Here is a 27,916-nt window from a genome sequence, read left to right on the forward strand (position 1 = left end):
CTGAGGGGACATCAGAAGTTGGGTGGGTAAGAAAAGGATGTAAATCAGGAGGTTTAGGAAGTAAATAAAATAAGTGGGGAAGTGGGGAAGAGAAGAGGATCAGAACAAATCAGGCAAGGGGAAGAAGAGAATGAAAGGAAGGGGAGATGAAGAGAAAAGACAGAAAGAGATGCGGAAGGCCTGAGGGAGAGCCTAGCTCAGCCAGAATGGGCATTTTAGTTTACCTTAGCTCATTCATTAGCCATCCACCCCCTGTTTGAAGACTTGTAGAAGAGTATGGAATATGCAGTGCAAACACTTCAAGCCAGGACAACTTTCTGTCCATCTGTGATATGTTGATCTGGACTGTTGGCCTACTGCTGTTTGATTTTAAGGGATCGAATGCAGCTTGCTTGTAAAGAGTTTCGGCACATTCTGAAAATATTTTCATCTTTTTGTCTCTTCTGGATTTGACACTACTACTACTAGTAATTATAATAATATTTAGCAATACAATAATAACTCAACAATTTTCATATTTCAGTCAGAGGGTCTGAGAGGGATGCCTTTATCTGCATAAATTTACTGTTGATCAATCTACCAAATGATAAATTCTGATGAAGTTGGTTATTGTGCTTTTCATAATAAAAGTAGCGTAAGAAGAAAATTGTAAATGAATACGTTTTTAATGTGATATTCCTGTTTAAAGGTTTTGTTTCCCTAACAGAGACCTGAAATTGTACTTCCATCGAATCATCTAAAACAGAGGACTGTCCTTTATTGTCGACTGTAAAATAAATAAGATATAGATTAAATTGCTTTTTTTCAAACTGTGCAGATGACGGAAGTATTTTTCCTTAGTTGTGAGTCTTCCCCCTAAAACCTAGTGGCTCATAAAACATATTATTGTGAACTAATAGGGTAATGGGAAATCAGATGAACATATCAACATTTTGTATGGTATGGCCCATTGGGATTAGGGTACTTCTATTCCATACTGGTTGCAGATGTTTCTGTATACTATCCCAGCCACTTGGTTGTGCCTCTCCATGTATGCTGATCCAGCTAGCATCTTACATCCTGCTACTATGTGCTGGACTGTCTCAGGGGCTTCTTTGCACAGTCTGCATCTTGGGTCTGATCTACTCTGGTACATCCTGGCCTCTATGGCTCTTGTGCTCATGGCTTGTTCTTGTGCTGCCATGATTAGTACCTCTGTGCTGTCTGTCAGTCCTGCATTTTCCAGCCACTGGTAGGATTTCTTGATATCAGCCACTCCCTCTATCTGACGGTGGTACATGCCATGTAGGGGCTTGTCCCTCCAGGTTGTCTGCTCCTCCTCCCCTACACTCTTATCAGGGTTCTGCTGCCTGAGACATTCACTTAGCAGTTCATCCTTCGGGGCCATTTCTTCGAAGTATTCTCAAATTTTCTATGTTTCATCCTGGACTGTGGCCTTGACACTCACTAGCCCTCGGCCTCCCTCTTTCCGCTTAGTGTATAGCCTCAGGGTGCTGGACTTGGGGTGGAACCCGCTGTGCATGGTGAGGAGCTTTCTAGTCTTGTTATCTGTGGATTCTATCTCCTCCTTTGGCCAGCTTATGATACCAGCGGGGTATCTGATGACTGGTATTGTGTACATGTTGATGGTAAGATGGTAAGCCTGCCTAACTCTCTGGAGGTATTTGGCTGTGGTTGACTTGCTCGTGGCCTCTGGTAATGGTTTCCATTAGCCTGTGGGATGCCAAGGTACTTGTAGCTGCCTTGGATATCACCTATGTTGCCCTCTGGTAGGTCAATCCCCTCAGTCCTGATCATCTTGCCTCTCTTTGAGGCCATGCGGCCACACTTGTCCAATCGGAATGACATCCCTATGTCATCACTGTATATCCTGGTGGTGTGGATCAGCGAGTCGATTTCTTGCTCGCTCCTGGCGTACAGCTTGATGTTATCCAAGTCGAGCAGGTGGCTGATTGTTGCACTACAGAATTGGTACCCGTAGCCGCTCTTCGTGATGATCTGACTGAGGGGGTTCAGGCCTATACAGGGTTTGTGGGTTTCGAAGTATCCAATGCTCCCACATTCGCTGCATGTATCCCCTCTCTTTGGGATTGCTTGTGAAGTAGCATTCCAGCAACTCCCTATTTTCTGTCCTCGTCCATCTGTGTTTCGTTCCAGTAGCCCATTTCTCATCAGTTTGCCCTGGTTCCCTAGCAACTCACGCAGACCTTGTTAACCCGGGCAACGTCTGAGACGGTTTGACTCTATTATTTTTGCGTTCGTTATATATATACTTATATTATGTATATAGGCAGCCTGCATACCACATATATTTTTTTGTCCAGTTTACAGTCCAATTGACCCAGGACCCTTATAAGTGAATCAATCGTGCAGCAACCTCAACGGTAAGGTAGGGTAGAAAACCAGTCTGAGTTTGTTTGTTTGTTTGTTTTTTAGTGCTCACTCATCTGCATACCAAATTACCTCAGTGGGAAATACTGCACTTTATAAAAGAGACAAATTAATTGAAAACTGTACACTGAACCGTGACAAAAAAAAGGTTAAACTTGATCTACATTTAGGAATTTAGGGTTAAAGAATGTTCCTTTATTTATCATTTTCCCTTTGTGCTATAGGATAAGTAAAAGAGACTATTTTATAGAGCAAAATGCAGGCAATGAATTGAGGAGTATTGAGGATGTATTTTTTGCCAGATGCCACCAGCAGGGAGAACATACTGTGGCTTTGGGTCTTTAGCATCCTTAGCCTTTCACAGGGCACCCATACTTGGAAATTTAAAATTTCAACCCTGGAGTGCTATTGGTGGATATAAGAGGATATTTTTTCTTTTTGACTTTTTAAAAAAAGTTTTAGATTTAGGCTGCAAATCTGTAAGTTAAAGATGTTCCCATGTAGGGTTCCTCACCTATCTAGGGTAAAATAATAATAATAATAAAAAAAAATCTAATAATATGCATTAAACTACTATAAAAATACACATATAAAGATATAGGAACATTTATTTCAAAATCACCAGTCAGACATATGTCTGACAGAACTTATAACACCTATGTGTATATATAATATGTATATGTACATACATATATATGTATACATACACACACACAAATATTGTTCTACAAAAAGAACAACAAGAAAACCTATGACTATTATTGTCATACATTGCTTGGAATTTTTTTTTTTCTTATTACTGGATTAGGTCTTACAACCTTGGTTGACATAATGGCATGGACTTGACTTAGACCTGGTCATTGTTCAGTAGAACTGGAACAAGTCATAGGGTACATTGGATAAAGGATTTGGGCCCTTCATCACATGCTGAGGCTGAGACAGTGACAATGGCTGGCAGGGCAATTTCACATGAGCCAGCCTGCCTCTGTCTGGTGGGCTTACACCCAGTCTGGCATATTCTTTGATCTTTTTGGTCAGTGGATGCCCTCTTCCTCAACTAGCCTGTTGTCAGTAGACGTTCATATTGGTGTTAACTTTGTTGGCCTGGCTGAATTCTCAGTGGTATTGAATTATTTGCCAACTGATTCTGGTTGTCAGTGGAAGTCCAAATGATATCTTCTAACTTAACCAACTGTGTTTTCCACTGGACATTCAGAGTGTGGCCTGTCGGAAACTCTCCTTTCAACTTATTTTTGTCTTTGGTAGATGTCCAGAATTTGGCCAGGCAGAACTCTTTTCTCAATGTCATTTATCGACTAATTCTGGATGTCATATAAACATCCAGATTGAGGCCTGTTGGAACGTCTATTTTCAACTAGTTCTGGTTGTCTGTCGACGTCCAAAATCGGGCCAGGCTGAACTCAATTCCTCAAAGTTTATCAACTAATTCTAGATGTCACGTGGACGTCGAGATTGCAGCCTGGATGGACGGATGTGGTATCAACTTATCTTGGATGTCCACAGACATTGCTTGCTCAGTGGGCAGCTGTTTGCCCCTGTTTCCAATCTTTGTGCTAAGCTAAGCTAACCATGTCCTGGCTGTTGATTCACATTTGCTGTAGATATGACAGTGGTATCTTCTCATCAAACTCTCAGCAGGAATATAATCAATGCATTCCCTTAACTGTTGAACTATGAACTATCCCTTTAAGTCACAAGAAATCATTTTGAATGGAATTAACATTTCATGGCTTTTGTCATGTTGACAAAATGAAGCAACTGATGCAAAATGAAGTGATGATGGTCCACATGCTACTGTTTCTCTGAAAACAACTAACCTATTCTTAGTTGCGCAAATAATCATTAACAGGCGCAAACTACAAAAATAGGAAAGCAAGGAAATGGGTGGGCTGGGGGTGGGGGCTTCACGATTGTTTGCATGGGGATGGAGGGAGGGAAGAGGAGAGGAAAGGGGGGGGGCATTCCTCTTTAACCACTCCTTCTCACCCACAAGTCCCCTTTCTGTTCCTATGGATCGTATTACGGCAGAGTCTAGCCCCAACGAAGCATGTCTCAGTGCCCCCGTCCCAGACCAGGAACTGACCGCTCTCACGTCGTGCGCCCCCCACCTCCCCGCTCTCCAGACATTCTCACCGTGACGTCTCCGTTATTTGTGTTAACATTTTGACTATTGGGAGGTACAGTCCATGTGCCCTCCACGTTTTCCGGCTGTAGTTCACCCGGCTGCTCCATCAGTCCCGTGCGTCCCGGCGGAGACAGCAGCACGTTTCTTTTTGTCTGCGCGCTCCGCAGGTTGCCGGCTGTGGGCTGTGGGCTGTTCTCCCCGCGCTGGATCTACGTTGCAGGAAGGGCGGATGAACAACATAAAAATGTCTGAGTTTTGAAAACGCTTCAACAATCGGATATATAATCTGATTTCGGTCTCTCTGCGAGCTGTTTTGCCCGGTTTTGACGCCATGGAGTCGGTGGAGAAGGAGTGTGGAGCGCTGGGTGGATTATTCCAGGCCATCATAAACGACATGAAGGTAACGCTTGTAAAATGAAGACAAGAATAGTATCTGACCTTTTGTGGTTGCACGGTGGCTCATTAGACACATATCCTTACTGCCGTCTCTTTCAACTGTTCCTGCCCCTCTGGAGACACCGCTGGGGGACAAACTGAGCCATGTCCCTTTGTGTTATTGACATAATGTGGAGCATGTCTATGTCAGCCAGTGTGTCAATCTGTGTAACATACAGGGATATATATTTTCTGAAAACCGACTTGGTGCTGGCGTTTAGTGTTTGGTCAGGGGTCAAAACGTAACCTTGTCATCATTAGAATGAAATAGTTAAACCATGTTATCATTTTCGAATAGCAAAAGCCAGCCAAAATAAGTGAAAAGAGTCTTAAGAATTGCAAAATAATTTTTATTTGTGCAGTGATCACAGTACAAATGTTCTTGAGTGCCCCAATTTGACCCCAAATAACAGTTTGCTGTGTCACAACCTGCCTTTTCTAGATTAAATGTTAGACAAGAAGGATGCTCTGGACCTGCTCCATTGCCTGAACCTCCTGAACAGAAACCAGCATGAAAGGCTATGGATTGTGTCCTGTTGATGTTTGGCCTTATGACAGGAAACCTGTGCTTTGGCAGTATGCAGTTAAATAAGCATTGATCCAGGCCTTGCTTTCATAACTTCATTGACTCTGTTGCAGACCTGACATGACTTCTCCATCTCTCAGCCCAGTTTTTAAAATACTTTCTTAAGCACTAACTAGATTTTGGCCATTATCTTTTACAGACGTGCCAGTGAATCTGTTTGTGTGTGCATGTGTGTACACGCTTGTGCGTGTGTAAGTGTGTGTTAGAGTAGGGATCAATTAATGTAAGCTGAACCAGGGTGGTTTGTTGTTGTTCACAACAACAAATGGAAAGTGATCATATTCACCAGGCCTGGTTGGCGCTCCCACTTTTCTCACTGTGGAGGACGCTCATGCGAGTGTTGATAATAGTGAATGAGTCAAGCATCAGGCGGCACTGTCCACTGAACAGGTTTCTTATTGATCACTGCTGCCTTTGGACAGACTAGACCTATTTCTGGACCCTTGTTTGTCAAGCTCCATTAAAATTGGCCTTCAGCTATTGGCAGTGCTGGCTTGGTTTTATACACACATAGTAGCGCAGATGAAGACTGAAGGTCTTGGTCAGCACAGTGTTGATGTCCACTGTTTGAGAGCTGACCTCATTCTGGCACCTGGCTAGGCCAAGCAAGCTTCACCCCCCGGGGAGCAACGCAGCTTTCCTGTGGTGATCTCGCTGATTGTGAACAGTGTTACAGTATTAGCACCATTAGGCTGCCCACATGATTCCCACACAGTGCGAAAAGTAAACTTAAAAAGCCTGTAATGTGTTGATACAAGCAAGCCATATATATCTGTCAGATGACAGTGCGAGACATGAAGTAGAACAGTCAGAAGTGGTCCAAGGGAGGGTGAAAAGAATTAAAATGATTCAGCTGAATTAGATCAAGATCAATCAAGAATTAGGTCAGCAATGGATGTGGTTCGAAGCCTCTGTGCATGGGAAAGCAACCACCTTTTTCTCCCTTTGTTATTGAGCAACCGGCTCCAAGGATGACATTTCTGACCTCACCCTCCTGTGAAGGACAAGGCTTGGGAGGAGGAGCCTCTCTGTCCACTTCCTTTCCTCCATTTGTCTTGTGTGTAGCCTTATTCTTTTCCCACTTCTTTTCCCTCCTCCCTCAGATGTCTTGCATTCCTCCCAACTCTTTGGGAGTCACAGGCTGCACAAGTTAAGTAGACACCTTTTAAAGCCAAGTGCAGTCAGCAAGTCTGGGAGGCTTCATCCGAGAGAAGCTGGGAGTTAACTGCTGTCATTGTTGGATGAAGGTTATACCAGAAATGATGGAGAGCAAGCCTGTTTATAGATTGTAAAGTTACTAGAGGCTATGCAGTGAGAATTTGTGGACTCTTTTGGCTTCTCTCCATTACAGAGGTACACAGGGATTGTATCTTTCCTCTCCTTCCTCTAGGTCTCAAACTCTTGCTCTAATGAGATGATGCCTTTTAATTTTTGACTTCTCCTCTTGTAGTTCAAGGCAGCATGTGATGATCCTGGACTAAATGTGGTCCAGATTTTTTGAAGACTGGCCGTACTTACAGCCCAGTGCACATAAACACTTGTGATATAAGATCTCATGCAGATTATGCACAACAAATGTATTAACATGTGAACATGCCAGAATGGAAGATGAAGGCATTCAGGTTGATTAAGGGCAATAAATACATATGTGTGCACTGAGAAATCATGCTGAGTTTTTAAAAAGAGCATGGAGCTCGCACACTTACCTACTTGTAACCCTTGGGGGAAAACAGAAAAAACAGCAAATAAGGCTGATTGAAATGTTTAAGATGTATCTATTCTGTCGTACAGAAAGTTATGTCTTCTCGTGTGCGTGTTTGAAACAGCAAGCTTATGCACTTGAATGTCCTTTGGCAATGTATTTATTTGTCTCATTTCTTGTCTCTTTTCTTGTCAGTGCTCTTACCCTGTGTGGGAAGACTTCACTGCCAAGGCATCAAAACTGCACTCTCAACTCAGGTGAGCAGTAGCTCCAGTGAACAGTGTTGAAAAAAAAATCTTGTGCAACTTTTACAGACTCTTTATTTAAGCAGTTGTGGTGCAGTGAACATCAATATATTTACAGGACCACAATTCTGGCAGCAGCAGCCTTTTTAGATGCCTTTCAGAAGGTGGCAGACATGGCTACCAACTCTAGAGGTAAGGGGGGGGGGGATTGTCAGTGCACACTGATTATTTATGTCATGCTGTAAAATATCATATTACTTTAGAGTGATGCTAGTGTATCTCTGATTTATGCTTGAGCTGCACGACATAATGTTTTGTGTTGTGCACTTTAACGCTCTTAAGAATACAGTATTGTCTGCACTTGCAGTGTGTATGGAGCTAGGGGTTACCGCAGCAACTGAAACACAAGTAAGTGCGATTCTTCCAACGGCACACATTTTTATTTTGGTTTTTAAATGTGTGATTTAAATTTATGTGACACACATCTTGTAAGTCCACTAGCAATCTTGTAAGACCCCCACCCAAGACCCACTTCTGGCTCTCTAAGATGGTGGTGGTGGTGGTGGGGGGGCTCAGAGAAGTGAAAATCTCATTTTATTGTTTCTTAATGAGGTCTGCAAATCTGCTTTGTCCCTGCTAGTGGCATCAGACAGGCTGGCTAGAGAGGCAGCTGATGTACAGATTCCTTTGGAGTTGAGCTTCGAGAGTCGTATGTTGGCAAAAAAAAAAAAAAAAAAGAGAAATGCATAACCTGTGCAAAGACTCCTGGCACACGCACAAACAAAGTCACACAAGCATGGAAACACACACACAGACACAGTCATTCACACACACACACACACACACACACACACACACACACACACACACACACACACATTCACACATATATTCAAAGTGTGACAGCTGGTAGCTGGCCACCTGACCTCGCAGGTCACATGCCAACGTGCTTTTAAACAGCTTGTACCAGTACAGCTTCTTACTTACCACTTACTGCTCACTACAGAGGCATTTGTTCAACAGCGTTCACACATTCTCACCAGCTTTATTCCAGCAACAGAGTTTATTGCCATACCATACATAGATGTGCTATAAATGATTCATGATGTAAGTGCACAAGTTCTGCAAAATGAGGCAAGGTAGACTGGGGTCAGCCTGCATGATTGATGGACTAGAGAGAGATGAGAAAGCAGGGTTTATTGAGCTTCACAGCTATACATGCATGAAATCTGTGGGTGAGACACTCATATGTCGACTCATTCTTCTGCTCCTCTCTTCACTTTTGGATTAATACCATCCTTCTAAGGGCACAGACTGTATGAGGGATACAGGGAACTCTATGTAATGAGAGATTAATGAAGCATGGTTTAGATCAGCAGACCTGTCAACCCTCATGTTTTTTTTTCCTGGGATTCCCCTTTATTGTGACATTCTCTCATGCTGTCCTCTTGTTTAAATATTTTCCTGTATGTCTTCTGAATTTTTTGTAACCTTTCTAAAAAAAAAACAAAGAACAACTGTCACGTTGACAGGAGACATAACCCTCCTTGATTTGTTTGCTACACATTCCACTCCACTACAGCAGTTGGCAGTATGTAGAACATTAGCTGTAACATCTCGTGATGGGAAGTCATTCACTCAAACTGCAACCAGTAAACCAAGAAATATAAGATACAAGGTTGTGAAATTTTAGTGTGGGAGCTGTGTTGGTCTTTGCATGCTCCAAAACACAAAAAATAATTTGGTGACAGGAGGAATGTCAATATTTATTGGAGCTGACTTGTAGTGCACTGGGTGTAAGCACATGCTTAATAAGGCAAATCTACCCTTCTGACAGCTGCAATGTTAGAAGTTGTCCTAAAATATTACGCCTGTAGCGATCATGTTTGACTCAGCGTCTGCACCACCATATTTGGCTGGTCGCAACGCAGGAGACAGGCCCTAAGCTATGAACTGCTGGCCGTCATCGCTGTCACCCCAGTTCCCCTCTCATGGTGAGGGACGAGCTGCATCTGCTAGCACAGCTGGAGGTTTCATCGTTGTTCTTCTGCTTCCTTTAATCTACCTTTGACGCACACACTGCCCAGACAGTGCATGTTTCTCCTGTCAAGGAAATAAAAATTTTCCCCATCATTCAGTGCTTCTTGATTGGTCTAGGGAGAGAGAACAGAAGATGGAAGAGGGTTTTATGTATTCCTCTCCTGACCTTTTTGTTGTCTTACTGGGAGGGCAGCTTTTCATACAGTGGTCCTCCTCGTCTGCATCTTCATGTGTCAGAGTGGCGTGGTCTGCAATCATGCCTCTTGCCTGTGTTGTCTCCTTTTGGACATGTCCAACAGCTGTCATGTCCGACAGCGCTGTTTGTGTAAATTGCGCTGATTGATCTATGTCCAAAGGCACATCTACCTTTGTGAACTGGCAGCTCACATCTGGCTTCAGGTCCGCCAACCACAAAGTCCATAATGAAGGAATTAATTTAAAGAATTTTAGATCTTTTTTTCAATCATATTAAATTTTTGGGTCTGGACCTACCTACAGAATAGTGGGCTTTGTGTTTTGTTGTACTTGGCTGGATGAGATGTGACATGTGTTTTAGTGGAAGGTTGACTTAATTTTTTTCCTTTTCTGGATATAGACAAATGGCATGAAAGTCAAAGAGTCAATAGTCCAGGGCAAATGGTGCATCAGGGTGTGAGATACAGACACCATGTTTTTTGGAGAGTGAGATTATTCCAGTGGGGGTAGATTGGCCAGGGTGGGGGTTGTGATTGCAGTGGGATTTCTACCGCTCTGGGTATTCAGGCTAGGCAGATGCATTTAGCTAATCCTCTTAGCCCCACTCTGTAACACACAGACACAGCCTGCCTTCCCTTTCCTTCCTGATCAGCCAGCCCCAGCTTTTAAAATTCACACTTTAGGATCACTGGCAACACTGACGCACTTCAAGGTTTATGTTCAACACTGACAAAACCTGTCTGTGTTTTCATCTGCGTACCAGAGCCGGTTGAGTGGAGACACCACTACACACAGAGAGACATAATGTTCCAGTGGGTCATTAGGCTCTCTGCCTTTTTGTCTGTGTATCTGTCTTTCTGTTACTCATGTAGTCCATACTCAGTGAGAGGCTGGAGATAGGCTAGAAGATCAGTGTCTCAGTGAAGCAGTAATCTGCTTGGCCCTTGTGCTTCTCTGGGTTGGCAGATGGGATGGATATCCCTTCACGCCATCTGGACTGGCTGGCATGGACGAGATACGGCCATGGCCTAGTGCAGAGGGATATCACAGGATTACTGTCCTCCACACTATACCAGCAGTGGAGCTATTTTTACAGACATGTCAAATAATGAGCGACTATTATGTTTCCAGCACTCACATCCATCAAAATCGACATTTCATGTTCAAGCCTGTTATGAACCTTTATTGAGCTTAGTGTGTGCAAGGACGGGGAGGTTAGCGCTGCATCTTAAGTGGGTTTGACTTTATAATAGGGGTGGGCTAAATAAACTAAAATTCATATGATCACTGTATTTCAAAAATAGCAGGGACACTCCACTTAAAACATGATTATTTTTCACTCTGTTGGTTATGAAAGGGGACATATCTTAAGAAAAAAAAGATTTAAAAGGATGTGTTTACAGGTTCGAAATAGAAATAAAAATGAGGTATAGGCCTACATGGTTTTAGAAGGAGTAACCTGCCCCACAATGTAGGTTGATTAGTAAAAGTAATGTCTGTGTTCTCAGAGTTGGACAAGCGGTAGGATTAGGTATTTATTTGGCAGAAAACAGTATTTATTTGGCAGAAAATCCAAAGTATATACTGTAAGTACAACAGTCAGCCACAGCCTACCTGAATATTGTTGTTGACCATGTCCATCCCTTTATGACCACAGTGTACCCATCTTCTGATGGCTACTTCCAGCAGGGTAACGCACCATGTCATAAAGCTCGAATCATCTCAGATTGATTTCTTGAACATGACAATGAGTTCACTGTACTCAAATGGCCTCCACAGTCACTGTGTTGTTTTCCTGAAGGGAGGAGTTCCCTTCAGTGAGAGAGTTTTTTAGAGTCCAGGGTGTGTACGTGTGTGTGTGTGTGTGAGAGAGAGAGAGTAAGGGGGTAGGGGGCAGCAGGGAGTTATAGTCCTGGTTGTATGTTTGTGCGGAGGGGGGGGGGGGGGGGGGGGGGGGGGGGCAGAGCAGGGAGAGAGTTCAGCATGGGGGGGGCAGAGCACAGAGAGAGTTCAGCATCCTGACAGCCTGGTGGACGAAGCTGTCCCGCAGTCTGCTGGTCTTGGCCCGTAGGCTCTGCAGTCTCCTCCTTGATGGCAGCAGGCTGAAGAGGCTGTGTGATGGGTGCGTGGGGTCTCTTGCAATGCAAAGGGCTTGGCGGGTGAGGCGAGAGGTGTAGAGGTCTTGGATGGAGGGGAGAGAAGCACCGACGATCTTTTCGGCTGCTCTCATGATGCGCTGGAGGTTCTTCCTGCAGGATGCAGAGAAGGCGCCATACCACACGGTGATGCTGCTGGTCAGAACGCTCTCGATGGTGCCTCTGTAGAAGGTGTGCATGATGGGGGCGTCCTCTCCTGAAGTCCACAACAATCTCCTTCGTCTTCTCCACATTCAGAGAGAGATTGTTGTGCTCACACCACAAGGCCAGGCGGCTCACCTCGCTCCTGTAGTCCGTCTCGTCGTCGTTGCTGATGAGACCCACCACAGTTGTGTCATCGGCGAACTTGACGAGGAGGTTGGAGCTGTACGACGGTGTGCAGTCGTGGGTCAGCAGAGTGAAGAAGAGGGGGCTCAGCACACATCCTTGGGGGCCCCCCGTGTTCAGTGTGGTGGTGCTGGATGAGTTCCTGCCGACCCGAACTGCCTGAGGTCTCCCAGTCAGGAAGTCCAGCAGCCAGTTGCACAGAGAGGTGTTTAATCCCAGCTGGTCCAGTTTTGTGATGAGCTGTTGTGGGATGATTGTGTTGAATGCTGAGCTGAAGTCTATGAACAGCATTCTGACGTAAGTCTTTTTTGTCCAGATGTGTGGGGGCTGAGTGGAGGGCAGCGGAGATGGCATCATCGGTCGGTTGGGCCGATAGGCAAACTGAAAGGGGTCCAGGGAGGGTGGGAGGACAGTTTTGATGTGTTTCAACACTAGCCATTCGAAGCACTTCATGAGGATGGGGTTTAGTGCTTCCGGACGGTAGTCGTTGAAACAGGAGGGCGACGACTTCTTCGGGACAGGGATGATGTTGGTGGTTTAGAAGCATGTGGGGACAACAGCTTGGCTCAGCGAGATGTTGAAGATGTCTGTGAAGACATCCGTGAGCTCTCCGGCACAGTCCCTCAGCACACGACCAGGAATGTTGTCAGGACCAGAAGCTTTGCGAGCGTTGATCCTGCTGAGTGTCCTCCTCACACTGTCCGGGGACAGCGTCAGCACCTGCTCGCCGGGAGGGGATGGGGATTTCTGTGCAGGTGTGCTGTTGTGTGCTTCAAAGCAAGCGAAGAAGTCATTTAGCTCATTTAGCAGGGGGGTGGAGCTGTCACAGGTCTGCGGTGGGGGCTTGTAGTCTGTGATGGTCTTTATCCCTCGCCACAGGCTCTGCGTATCCCTGCTGTCGCTGAAGCGATGAGCTATCCTCCAGGTTAGCCACTCGAGCTGAATGGCGTGGTCTGTAACGCTGTTGTTGGCCAAGTTTCCATGAATACATAAACACAGCACTCTCCTGCAGACTTCTGGGTTGTCCGTAGAAGGCGTAGGTAGTCCAGTTTATTGTCCAAAGAGCGTACGTTGGCCAGCATGATGGTGGGGATAGCCGGCTTGTGTGGGCTAACTGCTAGCCTGGCTCGGATACCTCCGCGCTTACCTCGCCTCTGCTTCCTCTGACGCCGCTTGTGTCACCTCCACTGTGGGCGAGGTGCAGGACTGGGGGTCAGTGGTGTAGTAGGCCTCCGGAGCAGACCGCAGTCTCGTAGCTCTTCTTCTTGCATGGGGTTTAACTTGTGAAAACTGGTCCTGTCGACATTTTAGCAGAAACTCCAGACTGTACTTGCGTTTGGAGACACGTAGACGCAACGAAGACAAAAACAGTGTGACTCGCACGACGAAAAACACAAAAACTATGTGACGATGAGAGAGAGAGAAGCCGCTGCGTGTGCACGCGCTGCCATCGTAGGCTATCAAACAACATGGTAATATGCTGATACACTTGGAGTGTAGTCAACTGATTGGTTTCCTCTGGCTTCATTGATAAATATAGCTGAGTATAATCTGTGGAGGATCTAGTAAGACTAGTACAGAGACAAGTCCTTTGTCTGATGCAATTAGAAGGTCGTTTGTGACTTTAACCAATGCTGTCCCTGTGCTATTATGCACTCTAAATCCTGACTGGAAATCCTCAAATAAACTATTGTTATGTAAAAAGTTGCACAGCTGATTAGCAACTGTTTTCTCAAAGATTTTAGAGAGAAAGAGTAGGTTAGATATAGGTCTGCAGTTGGCTAAAACCCCTGGATCAAGAGTAGGCTTTTTGAGGAGAGGTTTTATTACAGCTAATTTAAAGGACTGGTACATAGCCTGTTGATAGAGACAGGTTGATTGTGTCTCATAAAGAAGAGCCAACTAAGGGTAAAACATCTTTAAACAGCTTGGTCGGCATGGGATCTAAGATGCAGGTTGATGATTTTGATGAGGAAATTGTTGAGATTAATTTGTGAAGCTCGACAGGAGAAAAGCTGTCTAAAAATACGTCAGGTTTAACAGCTACTTCTATGAGGGTTAAGGGAATACATGGTTCAATGGAATTATGACTGTCTGTCAGCCTGGCTACAGTGCTGAAGAGAAACCTGGGATTGTTCTTATTTTCCTCTATTAGTGAAGAGTAATAGGCTGCTCTGGCACTTCAGAGGGCTGTTCCTGTATGTTTTAAGACTGTCTTGCCAGGTGAGATGAAATACACCATTTTTTTCCAAGTTGTCATGATGTTTGCTTCAATTGTCTACAGTACTTCTTTCCTTCCCTTACTATTCTTGTTTACTCTCCCTTAACTTTACTGAAAGGCACATCTGTATGGCAACGAATAGGAAGCTGCAACAGAAGAATATCTCCTCCTCCTTGTCCTTCTCATTCAGTCGTGTCCTAATGTATTCAAAATGGTCTGTGGTCTGGGTGTTTCTGCTTGTGAGGTTAAACTTGCTGTGTGTACCGACCAGACAACAAAAGATTGAGTGTGTGTTTGACTGTGTGACTTCAACAATTGAGGCCGCTTCCTCTGCCTTTCATTACTATTGTTGCTGGTAAGTAGGGAGTGACACTCCACATGTGAGGAAGTGACACAAAGGGGTTTGAATGCTGTTTTGATTTCTACAACATCCTTAAGTTCACATTCATTTAGGGTTAGGGTTTTGTATGGTTATTTACAGCTTCTCAGATATAAGGATTTGCTACTTTTCTCTGTTTTTGTTACACTGTAAGTGGGTTTGGACTGTTGGTCGGACTAAATGAGTAGTTTGATGATGTCACCTTGGGCTCTGGGATATTAAAATTGGCAGTTTTGATAATCTTCTGACATTTTGTAGAGGAAACAAAGAAAACATAACCCTCATGTTCTGGGGTTCTGGATCTGGAAAGTTACATACTTAATATTGTTTTATTACCTTGATACAATGAAACTTGTCTTAAATTTAAAAGAGTAGCTTTTATATCTGATCTTGAACTGACAGTTTGGGGTTAAGATAACATAAGATAAGATAAGACTTTATTCATCCCCAACTGGGGAAATTTGTGTTACAAGCAGCAGGCAATAGCAGAAGGAATAACAACAGAATAGAAAAATACAAAATACAAGATAATGCTTGACTCAGAAAGAAAAGAAAAATATGTATCGCCACAAAAGAACTATATAGTCCATCTATTGCACAGTAATAAATATATATGTGTCACAGTAGAAAAAAGTATATATGCATAGGTTGGGTACTTGCAGGCTGTAAACATAAATTGCACATTAGTGTGAAAACAGTCAGCAGCAGTCTATTGCTGAAGGGGAGGGGTGAGAGGGGTTGTCAATGATAGATGTCAGCTTGGCTAACATTCTCCTCTCACCTACATCCTCAATGGTGTCCAGAGGGCAGTCCAGGACAGAGCCAGCTCTCTTGACCAGTTTGTTGAGTCTCTTACTGTTCCTCTCAGCGCTTCCACAGCCCCAGCAGACCACTGTGTTTGCAGATGCAACCACAGAGTCATAAAACGTTTTCAACAGTGTCCTACATACTCCAAAGGCCCTTCCCATACAGGACATCTGTGTGGGTTGACCAGTACAGTTTATTGTTGAGGTGGACACCCAGGTATTTGTACTCCCCCACAATCTCAATGTCTCAAACCTTGCATGTTCACTGGTGTAGTCCGTGGTACTTTCCTGTGGAAGTCTATCACCATCTCCTTGGTCTTGCTGGCATTGATATGCAGGTGGTTCAGTCCACACTAAGTTAGGCATGACTTCCCTGTATTCCAAATCATTCCCCTGTGATACATATCTGACGATGGCTGTATCATCGGAGAACTTCTGGTGGTGGCAGCTGTCAGTGTTGTGTCTGGGTGGGGGAGGGAATGGGGGTAGAATCAAACCTGTTAAAAAACAGGTTCAGTTCATTTGCCCGTTCCCGATCTCCAGATTCTGGGCCCCTGCCGTTGTCACTGAGCTGCTAGTAGCTGCTCCTTTACCCTGGGTTACAATATCTGTTATTCACAAACAGTAGTTTTTATGTGGCATTACCCGTCTGAAAATCCTACATTTGAGTATTTCGATTTCTATTTGTTCAGAAAAGGTAACAGAGAGTTACAGCTCTCAGTGGTCAGAAACCTCATCCACATATCTTCTCAACTGGTGATTAAACAAGACCATAGAAGCTGAGAAAATATAAGCAAATCCCCCCTCCTTCTCTTTTTTGTTTCTTTTCTTCACTGACATAAAATGGTTGCACAATGTTTTGAGATAAACACACAAACTACATGAAGATTCTGATATTTCAAAAACATCACATAAACCAGTTTTTGACATTTACTCCTCTACTCCTCATTAATCATATATGTACAGGACTTTTACGTGTGAGATTTTGTCCTGGCAGAGCCTGTTGCACCTGCAGCAGGTAATACGTCCTCTGCTCCCTGACTGGCTGAACCCAGCTGGCACCTTGGCAGTGTATCCCCTCTTTCATCCTCCCTCTCCTCCCTTCTCCATTCTCATCCAGCAAAATGTGGAACTACTCCTCAACCAAAATGATGGTATCATTGTCAATAAGTAATACATGTACATGTAACTCATGTACATGTGCGGCTGCAGGTTTTCGTTCCAGCCAACGAGGAGCACAGCAGGCCAACCAATCAACACCAAGGGATCCCTTAGTTATCAGTTGAAGACTGAGATCAGCTGATTATTTGATTCCAGCCTGGTGTGCTCCTCCTTGGTTGGAAAGAAAACCTGCAGCCACGTGGCTCTTCATGGAATCTGTTTGACATACCTGATGTAAGTGAATAGGTGTAGGAAAAAAAAAATTCTATTTCAGTGTCTCAGTAAGTCAGAACAGTGTGACAGTGGACCAGCATGCACAATACCAGGACCCTGAAACTGTGTAACTGAGGATGTTCTGTACTTTTTCTTAGCAACCCACATAAACATGCTTTATGGACACAGGAAGCAGCGAGAGATGGAACACCGCACTCAGTAGAACTGGATTCAGCTTGAAAGCCAGTTAGCAGAATATCACTCCAGCTCAATAGTGTGGAATGCAAAGGAAACCTTAGCTGAGCAGCAGGGCTTACATGCTGAAAGAGAGAGAGAGAGTTAAGAGTTAGTGAATTTCTCCATTGTGAGATCAATAAAGTCTAATCTAATCTAATCTAAGCAAAGCTCCCATGTTGAAGACATCAGGGAATGATGATCAATGGCAGTTTAGCCCCTGGCTCCCAGTCACCTGGTTGGAGAGCCCCCAATAAAGCAGGCATATTAAAAGGCTCCTCCCTTCCAGAGGAATCATGGGACTTAACCGGAATAAAGCTCTGAATGGGACCACTCACCACACTGCACTGGTCCTGGATACTGGAGCTCAGGGTTCCCACCAAAACCCGGCAGTAGGGGCTCACCCCTCCCACCAACAATGCCATGTTTCAAGCTCCTACAAAATCAAGCATAAGTAGATCTAGACAGAGAGATAGTTGGTGCATTGCATAGCCAAAATCACAAAATTACCTCAAATGACTTCGAAAAGCATAAACTCACACAAAACAAAACAAAAACCCTTCATGGAAAAAATTAAACCTCAAGAAAAGCAGCATCCCTGTCATGGATGCTTGTCTTTCTAGTCAATCTAAACCCTCCCAGCTTGCATTTTTGTCACGTGTGTGTGCAGGCTAATATGGGAGCAATTTACTCTGTCCCTGTCCATCCAGTGGGTAGAGGACAGAGGACAGAGGGCAGAGCTCTTGGTCAGGAAGCCTCTGAACCTCCCCAGGATATAGCTGTGAAGCCTTGAGCCAGTGTGAAGAGAGGCCACTACCTGACAAATGTTCAACACCAGTCCTTTAAAGATGGACAGCCTCTTTCACTATTTATATCAAGAGCCCTGCATGTACAAGCCGTTTCTTTCTGTTCTGAATGGTGTTAAGGAAACAGAGAACAGGAAAGGCAGAGCCGACAGGGAAGAATAGAGGGATATCCTCTTACAGGGGTCCTTCCTTCCTTCCATGATAGAGGGGGTAATAACTAACCCCCAGAAATAGTGGGGGGTTAGTAAATCACCACCATCGGTGCACACGTACTGCAAAAATCACTAATGAACAAAGATACAGTCATGCATGCCTCCACTCTGTTGAGGCCTGCCTGCTGCTGAGAGATTTCCTTTTGTGCATGTGGCCCAGATTACAACAGGATCAGTACTGCCACATAGTCTTACAGTTAGGAAGACAGTGGGCCATCATGGGCTTTTGGGGTTGAAAACCCCATTTAATTTCACTTAAGCGAGAGGAAGAGGAAGAGTACTGCAATCAACTCACAAAACCTGTTGTGTACACTGTGGTGACAATCATGCATACAATCTGCAAATGTAAAATGCATGGTTTGTCAAGAGGAAGGGTTTTAGTTTTCAGGCACTGTGTCACATTGTCAAAATGGGACATGAATGTGGTTTGTCCACCTAGTGGCTGCAGCGGGAAACACCCGACTAAATCCATCTGACAGAGATAGAGAGAATTAGACCTAGAAAAATTATCTCCTGATGTCTCCCCATAGAAAATCATGTTCTTCTGTGATTTGTAGTGGCAACCTCTGACATCGTAGGTAACGGTTTGTTTTGTTTGTTTTCTCTAAGGTGCCACCAGGGACGTCGGCTCAGCTTTGACAAGGATGTGTATGCGACACCGCAGCATAGAGGCAAAATTGTGCCACTTCACAAAGTAAGCTTCACACATGTTTTCTTTTTTCCTCCCTGGTGCAATTTTCTTTTTTTCTTTTTTTGCTCTGGGGGGTATTATTGTGTTCCCAGGTCAAAGCATCACTGTTGACCTTTCACTCTGCCACTCTTCACTGAGTGTTTTTGTGTAATGGAAATACATCTATTTGTTATACTCCTCATTGTCTCACTCTCTCTTCTCATGCTGTGTCTCCTTGTTGCCGCAGTGCTCTTATGGAAGGCCTGGTTGTGCCGCTTCAGGACAGGATAGAGGAATGGAAGAAAACAGCTAATCAGCTGGACAAAGACCATGCCAAAGGTCAAAAACCAGGAAACTATAAAAACTTGTTTGTGAGCACTGTACATTGGTCAGGTATCTATACGTGTTTGATTTTGCCTTTCTCTCCACAGAATACAAGCGGTCTCGCCAGGAAATCAAAAGGAAGTCGTTAGATACCATAAAACTGCAGAAGAAAGCAAGAAAAGGTGAGAAAAACTTCTGCTAGAGACAAAAACCTGATAATTTATGAAGTCTTGAATAAAAACACCTCAAACAACTCTACTGACATTTTAGGACGGATGTTAAGTCCGCTTGGCTACTGGTCCCTGGTGTGCACCAGTGGTTCAGACTGAACTTACCCCATCAAAAGTGTAATATCAGAAATGACAACTGACAGATCAAAGTGCCCGGCATGATTTCAGAGGCGGCTTTCCAGCTTTGGATAATTTGTCAGCTTGTCACCTGTACTTGCATTAGCCCCTGCTGCTGGATGAAATTAAACTTATATTTCCTATTTTCATACAGGGCTTACTGTACCAGTGGTACGGGCTAGTCAACATGCAATGTGCCTTGATGAGATACAGCTAACACTGCCTATCCATTTGTCTCTCCTCTCGCTGCCTGTTCCTGCAACCCCTCCTCTATTTCTGTCTGGCTATTTCCCCTGGCTCTAGAGCTTTTAGGTATGTCTGCTGTGCTTCGCCCTGTATGAGAACGTCATGAGTTTTCAGTCAGTCACCTTAATCATCTTTAGATCAAACTGCCAGTTGAAGAAAACCCTGTGCTGCCTTAGTATCGTTGGTTAAAGGATTGAATTGTTTGACATTTTGGGAAATTCAAGCCAGCAGATTATTTTTATTATTATTACTATTGATTAAGTTTATCTGAGCACAAAGGCTGGAAACAGGGGTAACTGTTAGCCTAGCTCTATCCAAAGGCAACAAAATCCACCTACCAGCTTTCCTCAAGTTCACTAATTAACACAATGTATCTCTTTTGCTTCATCTACAAAGAAACAGTGTAAAAATGAGACCTTGCTGTGCTCCCCAGATTCCAGTCTTTATGCTATGCGAAGCCAAGCAGCTGCCAGCGGTAGCTTTACATGTGGTGGACAAATACGAGTGTGGTGTCTTCTTGTCTAACTCGCAGCAAGAAAGTGACAAGTGACCAAAATGTTGAACTACTCCTTAACCCAAACCTCAAACAATGCACTCATTCTCAATAAGTCATACATGTACACATACATGTAAGTGAATAGCTGTAGGTAGAAATAACCCCCAGGTGTTGCTAATAACATTATAAATGAAATCCAATGTGACAAAGAAATGGCACATACACTATATTTGTCTCATATTTGTTAGCTCCTTGTACTTGTCTTTTGCATCGAGATCTTTTGAAAGACCTTGTTCAAATGTAGCCCCTCTGTTTTCCAAATGCCTTTTCAATAGATCAAGAAATTGTTCGGCAACTTATCAGTCAGCCTTTCATTCCGCTGAGTAATAATAGCTTCTTTGTCTTGAGCTGACATTTGACTCAATGATGTCAGCTAAGTGTTCAAAGTATTCTCCCAATTTTTGTTTTTAAGGAACTATTAATTAGCAAACTGTCAGAATTTTCATTTAATCAGTGCCTTATTAAATGCAAGTACCCTTAACGATTAGCCAAATTAGACAGTATGTGATAAACATATAGACAGTGCTGAGGCAAATATACAATGTGTTGCCTGTTTAAGACAAATAGAGCTTTTTGCTAGCAATGTAATAAGGCACAAATTTGAATTCACTCAGGACTGTATTCTTTATTTATATTTTGAAGTTTTAAGGTAGTGACAGCGAGTGCATTGTTTGAGACTGAACCAAAAATGGCAATATATATTGTAGGGTGCTTAAAAACTTTTAATGAACAGTGTATGTGTCAGTAAATCATACATTCCTCATCTGCTGTGTCATCTAGTCTCATTGTGGTATGCAGTCTTGAATGACTCTAAGACTTTCTGTTTACTTTTGTTTGTCTAATCGCATCCATTTCAGGACCTACAAATCACCACCAGTTGCTTTGCATCAGCTCATGATTGATGACATGTGTTCAGTTTGTTGTCATTGCCATGTACCTGAACCATTTGTGTGTAGTGTTTTTCAGTGTGTTGACCTAGCAGCAGCACAAAAAATTATCATTTTGTGTTCTAATCATCTCTCATTTTTTTACTTTTCCCATTCTCCTTTCACTGTATATACTTTTCTTCCTTAATGTCACTTCCATAATTATCGCCCACCCCTCAAATTCACTATCTCTTTTCATTCCGCCCCATCTCTTTTTTATGTTTACTCAACCCCCTTCACCTCTTTCCTCCTTCGCTCCATCCTCCCTCCCCTTGTATGTGTCCCTCCACCCCTTGTTTTGCCTTGCATAGGCCGGGGTAACCTGCGTCCCCAGCTGGACAGCGCCATGCAGGATGTCAGTGACTTGTACCTGCTGATGGAGGAGACGGAGAAGCAGGCAGTGCGCAGAGCCCTTCTGGAAGAGAGAGGGCGTTACTGTACATTCATTAACATGCTGCAGCCTGTGTTGGTGAGGAACATTAAGCCTTTGTTGCACGTACATCTTGTAGAAACTCATGTTTTCACTGATGTTAAAAAGGTTTTACTTTACTTGCTCTTGTTGTTGATGTGGTAGCTGTTTAATTGGATCCATCCTGTGTTCCCCTCAAGAATGTAGAGATTGCCATGCTGGGAGAGATAACTCATTTGCAGGCCATTGTTGATGACCTCACTGTGCTGACTGAAGACCCACACAAGCTGCCACCAGCCAGTGAGCAGGTAGCAGAAGTGTAATACTACTAATTCTACTAATGCCAATGGAGATGCTCAGAATGAAATCTCCATTGTGTTATTACTGTCCAAGGCTGTTAAATGATAAGTCTGGTGACTTTCAGTGTTCGTCTCATTATTAACAAAAATACCAAACCCCTACAAGTAACTGATCCCATTAACTAGTAGTTTCTGCGTATCAAAGCCTGACATAACTTTTCTATGCCATTGACCTCAATTGTTATCCCAAAACTATATAAAAAGACCTTTTATGGGTTTTTTTGAGTTGAACACACATGCCCACACATCTGCCGTCAATACTTCCAAGAACACCACATTGGGTATCAATCCACTGATAAAAGCAGTCCCCAACAAGTTCACTGTTTACACCTGTTTGAGTAACATTTCCTTAAAACTACAGTGCCCAGCTGTTTAAGGTAATTATAAAGTGTTTTCAAAAAAATTTGAAAAAACGACATAGTGGTTAACATTAAACTACATTGTTTAATTTTTTGCCTCAGCAGGAACAAATGGTGTTCCAGGTGTTTCATGACATTTGTTGGCAGCAGCAAAAAAAATAGAATATCTGCTCCATTTGGAGCTTCACCCCATTTGGTTGTGTGTTGCTGCAGGTGATCCAGGACCTGAAAGGCTCCGACTATATCTGGCCCTTCCAGACCCCTCCTTCCTCGCCCATCAGCACTGGCTCCAGGAAGAGCAGCATGTGCAGGTACATCCTAAATGCACACCATGTGCTCATCATACAGTAAGATGGATCAGAGCAAAAATGTGCATTGTTCAACCCATTTATTCATGCAATAGCCACGGATTGAACTATTGAAGGTTGTCAGATTTATGGCCTCTGAAATGTAGTGGAATAGAAAATGTAAGTATTCAAGTACAGTACAGGTACCTCAAAATTGTGCATTTACTCAAGTGTACAGCACTTGAGTAAATGTACTTAGTTATTTTGCACCACTGCCGGCTATCCCACAGGGGACTTTTTTAATGTGAAAGACTGTGTCATGGCTGCCATCAGTGAACCTGTCCATGGTCCAGCCCCCAGTGTAATTGGACCGTTGATTATATTTGAAGTTTTAAGCCCTGAGCCTACATGAGAGTCAAATCTACCGTCTATCTATCTCTATCTTATCTAACACAAATGGTGAAAGTTCAGTCATTTATTCATAAAGAGGGGAATTCTAGGTCATGAAAAAAGCTTTTCCTTATAAATAGCCCTTGTGATGTTGACTTAAAGGAACATGAAACCTGGTTATCATTTTAACTTTAACATGGATGATGCAACTCATTTTCTAAAAAGAAAAAGCACCTGGGCACCACTTCATGGAAAATAATGACTAAAATGTTATTACAGGTGTATGCTCCTCTCTGCTCGACAACACTGAAATCACTTTTCAATGATGAAAAACTAATTCAGTTTGGAAAAACCCAAAAGACTAAATAATTGCCATTTAAAATGTATTTTTCATTTAAGTAATAAATACATACATGAAAGGGAAGTATAAATTACAGTGTGTATTGTATTTCACTTTTTTCCTTGTTTGGTTTGTTTTCATTGAAGCATTGTAACTCTTCCATATATGTTGAGTAATATACTGATGTGATATCCTGTCAATAGTCTCCTCCAGATGCCCTTGGCAGGAGCCCATCGGCTCAGCAGCGTCTCCTCCCATGACTCAGGCTTCGTGTCCCAGGATGCAAACACCCACTCTAAGCCTCCGTCACCCATGCCCTCTGATGTCACCAGCCAGGTAGGAGCCATAACACTGACGTTTGTTCTTTGACACAGAATAGATAAGAGGTGGCACCTGCTAACAAATTTCTCTTGTTAGCTGTGCCATCGGTGTGTGTGTGTGTGAATGGTTATCGCTCCTGATGAGCAGGAGGCACCTTGCATGGTAGCCACTGCAACCAATGTATAAATGTATATGTGAATTGATGAATGCTGGCATGTGTTGTAAAGCACTTTTAGTGGGCACTAAGACAAGAACGATTAGAAAAGCGCTGTGTGAATGCAGTCCTTTTACTAAATGCAGTTCATCTTGTTGCAGCAGACTTGTTTGCTTCAGAGATTCCTCAGGCAGTAAAGCTGCAGGCCAGGCAGACACAGAAACAACACCACTCTCTTGTCACAGTGGATTTAGAATGATTCTGTCTTTCAGAAACAATAATTTTTCATCTAGCAGCTTCATTCTAGTTTGCACAACATACATAGGCCTATAGTCTCAGCCTGAGTCTCAACTCGGCCATTTTTTTTTTGCTGCAATAGAGCTTAATCAGTTGCGTATGATGAATTTTAATCCGACTGGACTGATAGTTATTTAGGATCTCATGGTCTAAATATAGTGCAGTCTTCAGAACACACTCAGCAGCACACAAGCACACCAACTGATGCAATATTCTTTTTTGAATAAATGATATTACAGGCTACTTTATTTTCAGTCTAGGCTATGCTATAGATCCCCTCAGAGATAAAAAATACCTCCCTGCCTACCCTCCTAACGCTCATCAACACTCTTTTACAATGCTCACCTTCTTCCTATGCACCTCTCATCTCTCACACCTCTATCTCTCTCCATTTCCTCTCTTTTCTACTCCGTATACCCTTTACCAGAAATCAACAAGCTCCTCAGCCTCTTCTGAGGCTTCAGAAACCTGCCAGTCTGTCAGCGAGTGCAACTCTCCTACAGCGGTTAGTATTTCATGCATCTTACAACTTTATTGGGCACACACACACACACACGTGCTGTGCATCATTATTATCTTTAGTTTCTCTCTGACTCAGACTTGTCTGTCCATTCCGCAGTTTGGCTCATGTTCATCCTTCGGTACCTTTCGCCCTGCTTTCTCTCACACTGGCACCATCAGGCCTCTCTCTGTCATACTTCCTGCGTCCCCCACATTTAACCACTCTCCTGTATCCAACAACCCCTCACCCACAACAAAGGTTCCAAGCTGGAAGGTTTGTTTTCATTTGCAATTTTTGGGTTTCTGTGTTGCTTCTTTACTTCTTGTATTTCATTGCCGTCATGCACATCAGTGAGCGTTAAGATTGACCTCACAGTCATCATTTTTCTGTCATGAAACTCAGTTTTCCGATCTTTCTCCTCAAAGATGCAGTAAACTGAGATGACTCTTTCATTTAACAACACTTACATAACGTGGTAACATAATGTAATCTACTCATATCTACATCAGCATCTAACCAGTTCATGAGCCGAATCAGCAGCTTCCATGTTTAACTGACTGCAGGATTGCTGGATGGTAAATGCTAGAGATGCACAGTTGGAAGGCAGTCTCATTTTGCTTTCGTTGCTGCAGGACTGGGCCAAATTGAGTTCCTGTGAGCCTTTGTTGGCCAGCACTCTGCAGCATAGGAGGAAATCTCTGGATAAGACGAGAGAACTGGAAGCTTCACCCAGTAAACTGGGGTATTCTGGGATGCAACCAGATGATCTACACGGAGCGAGAATAAGTCTAGGAAAAATCACACGCAAGGTAAGTATGAAATTATAAAGTGCATTTATTTGTATTGCCTTTGGAGGTTTAGTGTGGTCAGTTGCATATGTAAATCTGTGCTAATCTTTATGGCAACTGTGGCTCAGGAGATGTGGCGGTAGTCCACTCGACAGTATACATGTCCTAGTATCCTTGGGCAAGATACTGAACCCCCAAGTTGCTGTGAGTGTGTTAACGCTTGTAATGAGCAGATGGCCTAGCTACCCTGTGTGAATGGGTGAATGCAGGCTCGTGTTGCAAAGCACTTTGAGTGGTCAGCCGAATAGAAAAGCGCTGTATAAATACAGTCCATTTATTTCCTTCCCCCCTGTGTGCCTGTGTGTGTCTCAGCATGGCGAGCAGCTCTCTCCAGTAGCCAGTACTCTAGCTATGGTTCTGAACAGAGGCTTAAGTATGGAGCAGAAGAATAGCAGCAGAGACTCGGTGCAGTACTCCAGCGGCTACAGCACCCAGACAAACACCCCCTTCTGCTCTGAGGACACCATTACCTCACAAGGTAACACTCAACCCTTTTTTTCAAATTTCTGAATTTCCCTGATGTTTTTCCATGGAATTTTTATGGGAATATTGTGTCATTTGGATAGTGTGCTACCATTTGCCTTTTTTTATGTAATAAAGCTCAACATCTCCGTTGTTTTCAGTTTTCTGTATTATTCAGTGGAAAAATAAATTCTCATGACTCACTGTCACTTCTAGGTTCTGATGGTGAGTGCTACTCTCTCAATGGGGATGCTGATAGTGAAGGACAGGCAGACTTTGACCAGTCCTCGACCATCCCACGACACAGTAACATTGCTCAGAACTACCGGCGCATGATCCAAACCAAGAGGCCTGCCAGCACAGCAGGTCTACCTGCAGGTAGGAGCCTGCAGGGAACTCCAAACGGTGCAGGAGGAAGCAACTCTGGAGCCATCGCATCGGGGACAGCCACCATTCGCCGGACACCATCCTCCAAAACTGGAGTGAGACGCACGCTGTCCACATCTGGTCCTATTCCCATCCGGCCCCCCATTGTGCCAGTTAAGACCCCCACAGTGCCAGATTCTCCAGGGTGTGCCAGCCCATCACAGCATCAAGTGGGCAGCAAGGAGTTTCTGTACAGTGATGACCCACCTTGTAGTGGCTACATAAGGGCTTCTCCAAAGCGAATGAGCCTCCCAGATGCAGCGTGGGGCTCTGTAGGTGGAGGGCCGATCAGGACTGTTTATGCCCAGCAGGCCCCCAGCATGGCCGGCCACGGTGTAGAGGAGGACCTTCTGCTTGCTGCCAACCGCCACAGCCTGGTGAAGAAGATAGGGGAGCTGGCAGCCAGCGCCCACGCCCTCGGTGAGGGTCAGTTCTCCTTCCAAAGCTCACTGCCAGATCTAGATCCGGCTGTATGTGTGCCCCAGGAGCCGTCCTCTACGACCAACGAGGACATTGATATGCTGGTGTCAATACGCCGGGGGGTGAAGCTCCGCAAGGCAGTGACTGATGACAGGTCAGCTCCCAGGATACTGCGGTAGCTGTGGGTGAAGAAGACTGAAGAAGCTGCTGGGGTGCCCCAAATTACAAACTCAAGCTTTTTAGTGAAGTGCAGCAGCTCACGTGTGGCAAATGACAGCCAGTTCATAGTTATGACCATGGACAATGTCAAATAATTTCATTTTGTGTATGTATTGCATACGTATAAATTAATCCAGATTGTTTAGTTTTCTTTTTTTGGTATTGTTTTCATCTGTGGGCTTTGTGGCTGTGCATTTCTATTCCCTGTGTGACCAGTTTTTTCAGCCAAGTTTGTTCCTTTAGACCAGGCATGTCAAACTCATTCCATAAAGAGCCATGTGGCTGCAGGTTTTTGTTCCAACCAAAGAGGAGCACACCAGGCTGGAATAAATTAATCAGCCGATAACTAAGTGATCCCTTGATGTTGATTGGTTGGCCTGGTGTGCTCCTCCTTGGTTGGAACAAAAACCTGCAGCCACACGGCCCTTTATGGAATGAGTTTGACATGCCTGCTTTAGACCCTGTGATGAGGACGTCACTGCTGAGGGGATCTAATGCTCCGTGTGCCCATGATTGCTATAATATTGTGCATTTCTTAATTAACACAGCCACCTGTCAGTGGAAAGTGATAGAGGAGGTGCTCTGTGAGCCTGTCTGTATGCTGTGTTTCTCATCATTACTGTCCAAGTACTGTCGTTCGTTTCATAAGCTGAACAGCAGCTGTGTCAGTCATGTAAAACAGGAGCAATATGGCAGTGATGTATTGCTGTACTCTTCTGTCAATGTAGTCTTTTATTGTTGAATGGCTTAATTGCCATTTAAGAAAATGTAATGTTTTTATTAATAAATAGAAAATTCT

The 27,916-nt window shown here is 43.8% G+C and overlaps 1 protein-coding gene across 4 annotated transcripts; it reads left to right on the forward strand.

Annotated features, from left to right (window-relative positions):
• The first annotated feature begins 4,454 nt into the window (after positions 1-4,454).
• Positions 4,455-27,900, forward strand: mtss1la (MTSS I-BAR domain containing 2a). 4 transcript variants are annotated; one of them, XM_041938462.1, is made up of 16 exons: positions 4,455-4,937; positions 7,456-7,517; positions 7,624-7,697; positions 18,865-18,949; positions 19,173-19,264; positions 19,357-19,431; positions 19,900-19,908; positions 21,636-21,793; positions 21,934-22,041; positions 22,665-22,762; positions 23,672-23,804; positions 24,668-24,745; positions 24,860-25,015; positions 25,375-25,551; positions 25,903-26,068; positions 26,269-27,900. In XM_041938462.1, the coding sequence occupies exons 1-16, from the start codon at positions 4,869-4,871 to the stop codon at positions 27,075-27,077; spliced, it is 2,349 nt and encodes a 782-aa protein (XP_041794396.1). In that variant the 5' UTR covers positions 4,455-4,868; the 3' UTR covers positions 27,078-27,900. The 4 variants fall into 4 exon arrangements, with proteins under 4 accessions (XP_041794396.1, XP_041794398.1, XP_041794397.1 ...); XM_041938466.1 differs by lacking the exon at positions 4,455-4,937 and adding an exon at positions 7,873-7,913 and having other exon boundaries at positions 7,460-7,517; XM_041938464.1 differs by lacking the exon at positions 24,860-25,015.
• The last annotated feature ends 16 nt before the right edge of the window (positions 27,901-27,916 follow it).

The sequence above is a fragment of the Chelmon rostratus genome, chromosome 6 (assembly GCF_017976325.1).
Source record: "Chelmon rostratus isolate fCheRos1 chromosome 6, fCheRos1.pri, whole genome shotgun sequence".
In the NCBI taxonomy this organism is placed as follows: domain Eukaryota; kingdom Metazoa; phylum Chordata; class Actinopteri; order Chaetodontiformes; family Chaetodontidae; genus Chelmon; species Chelmon rostratus.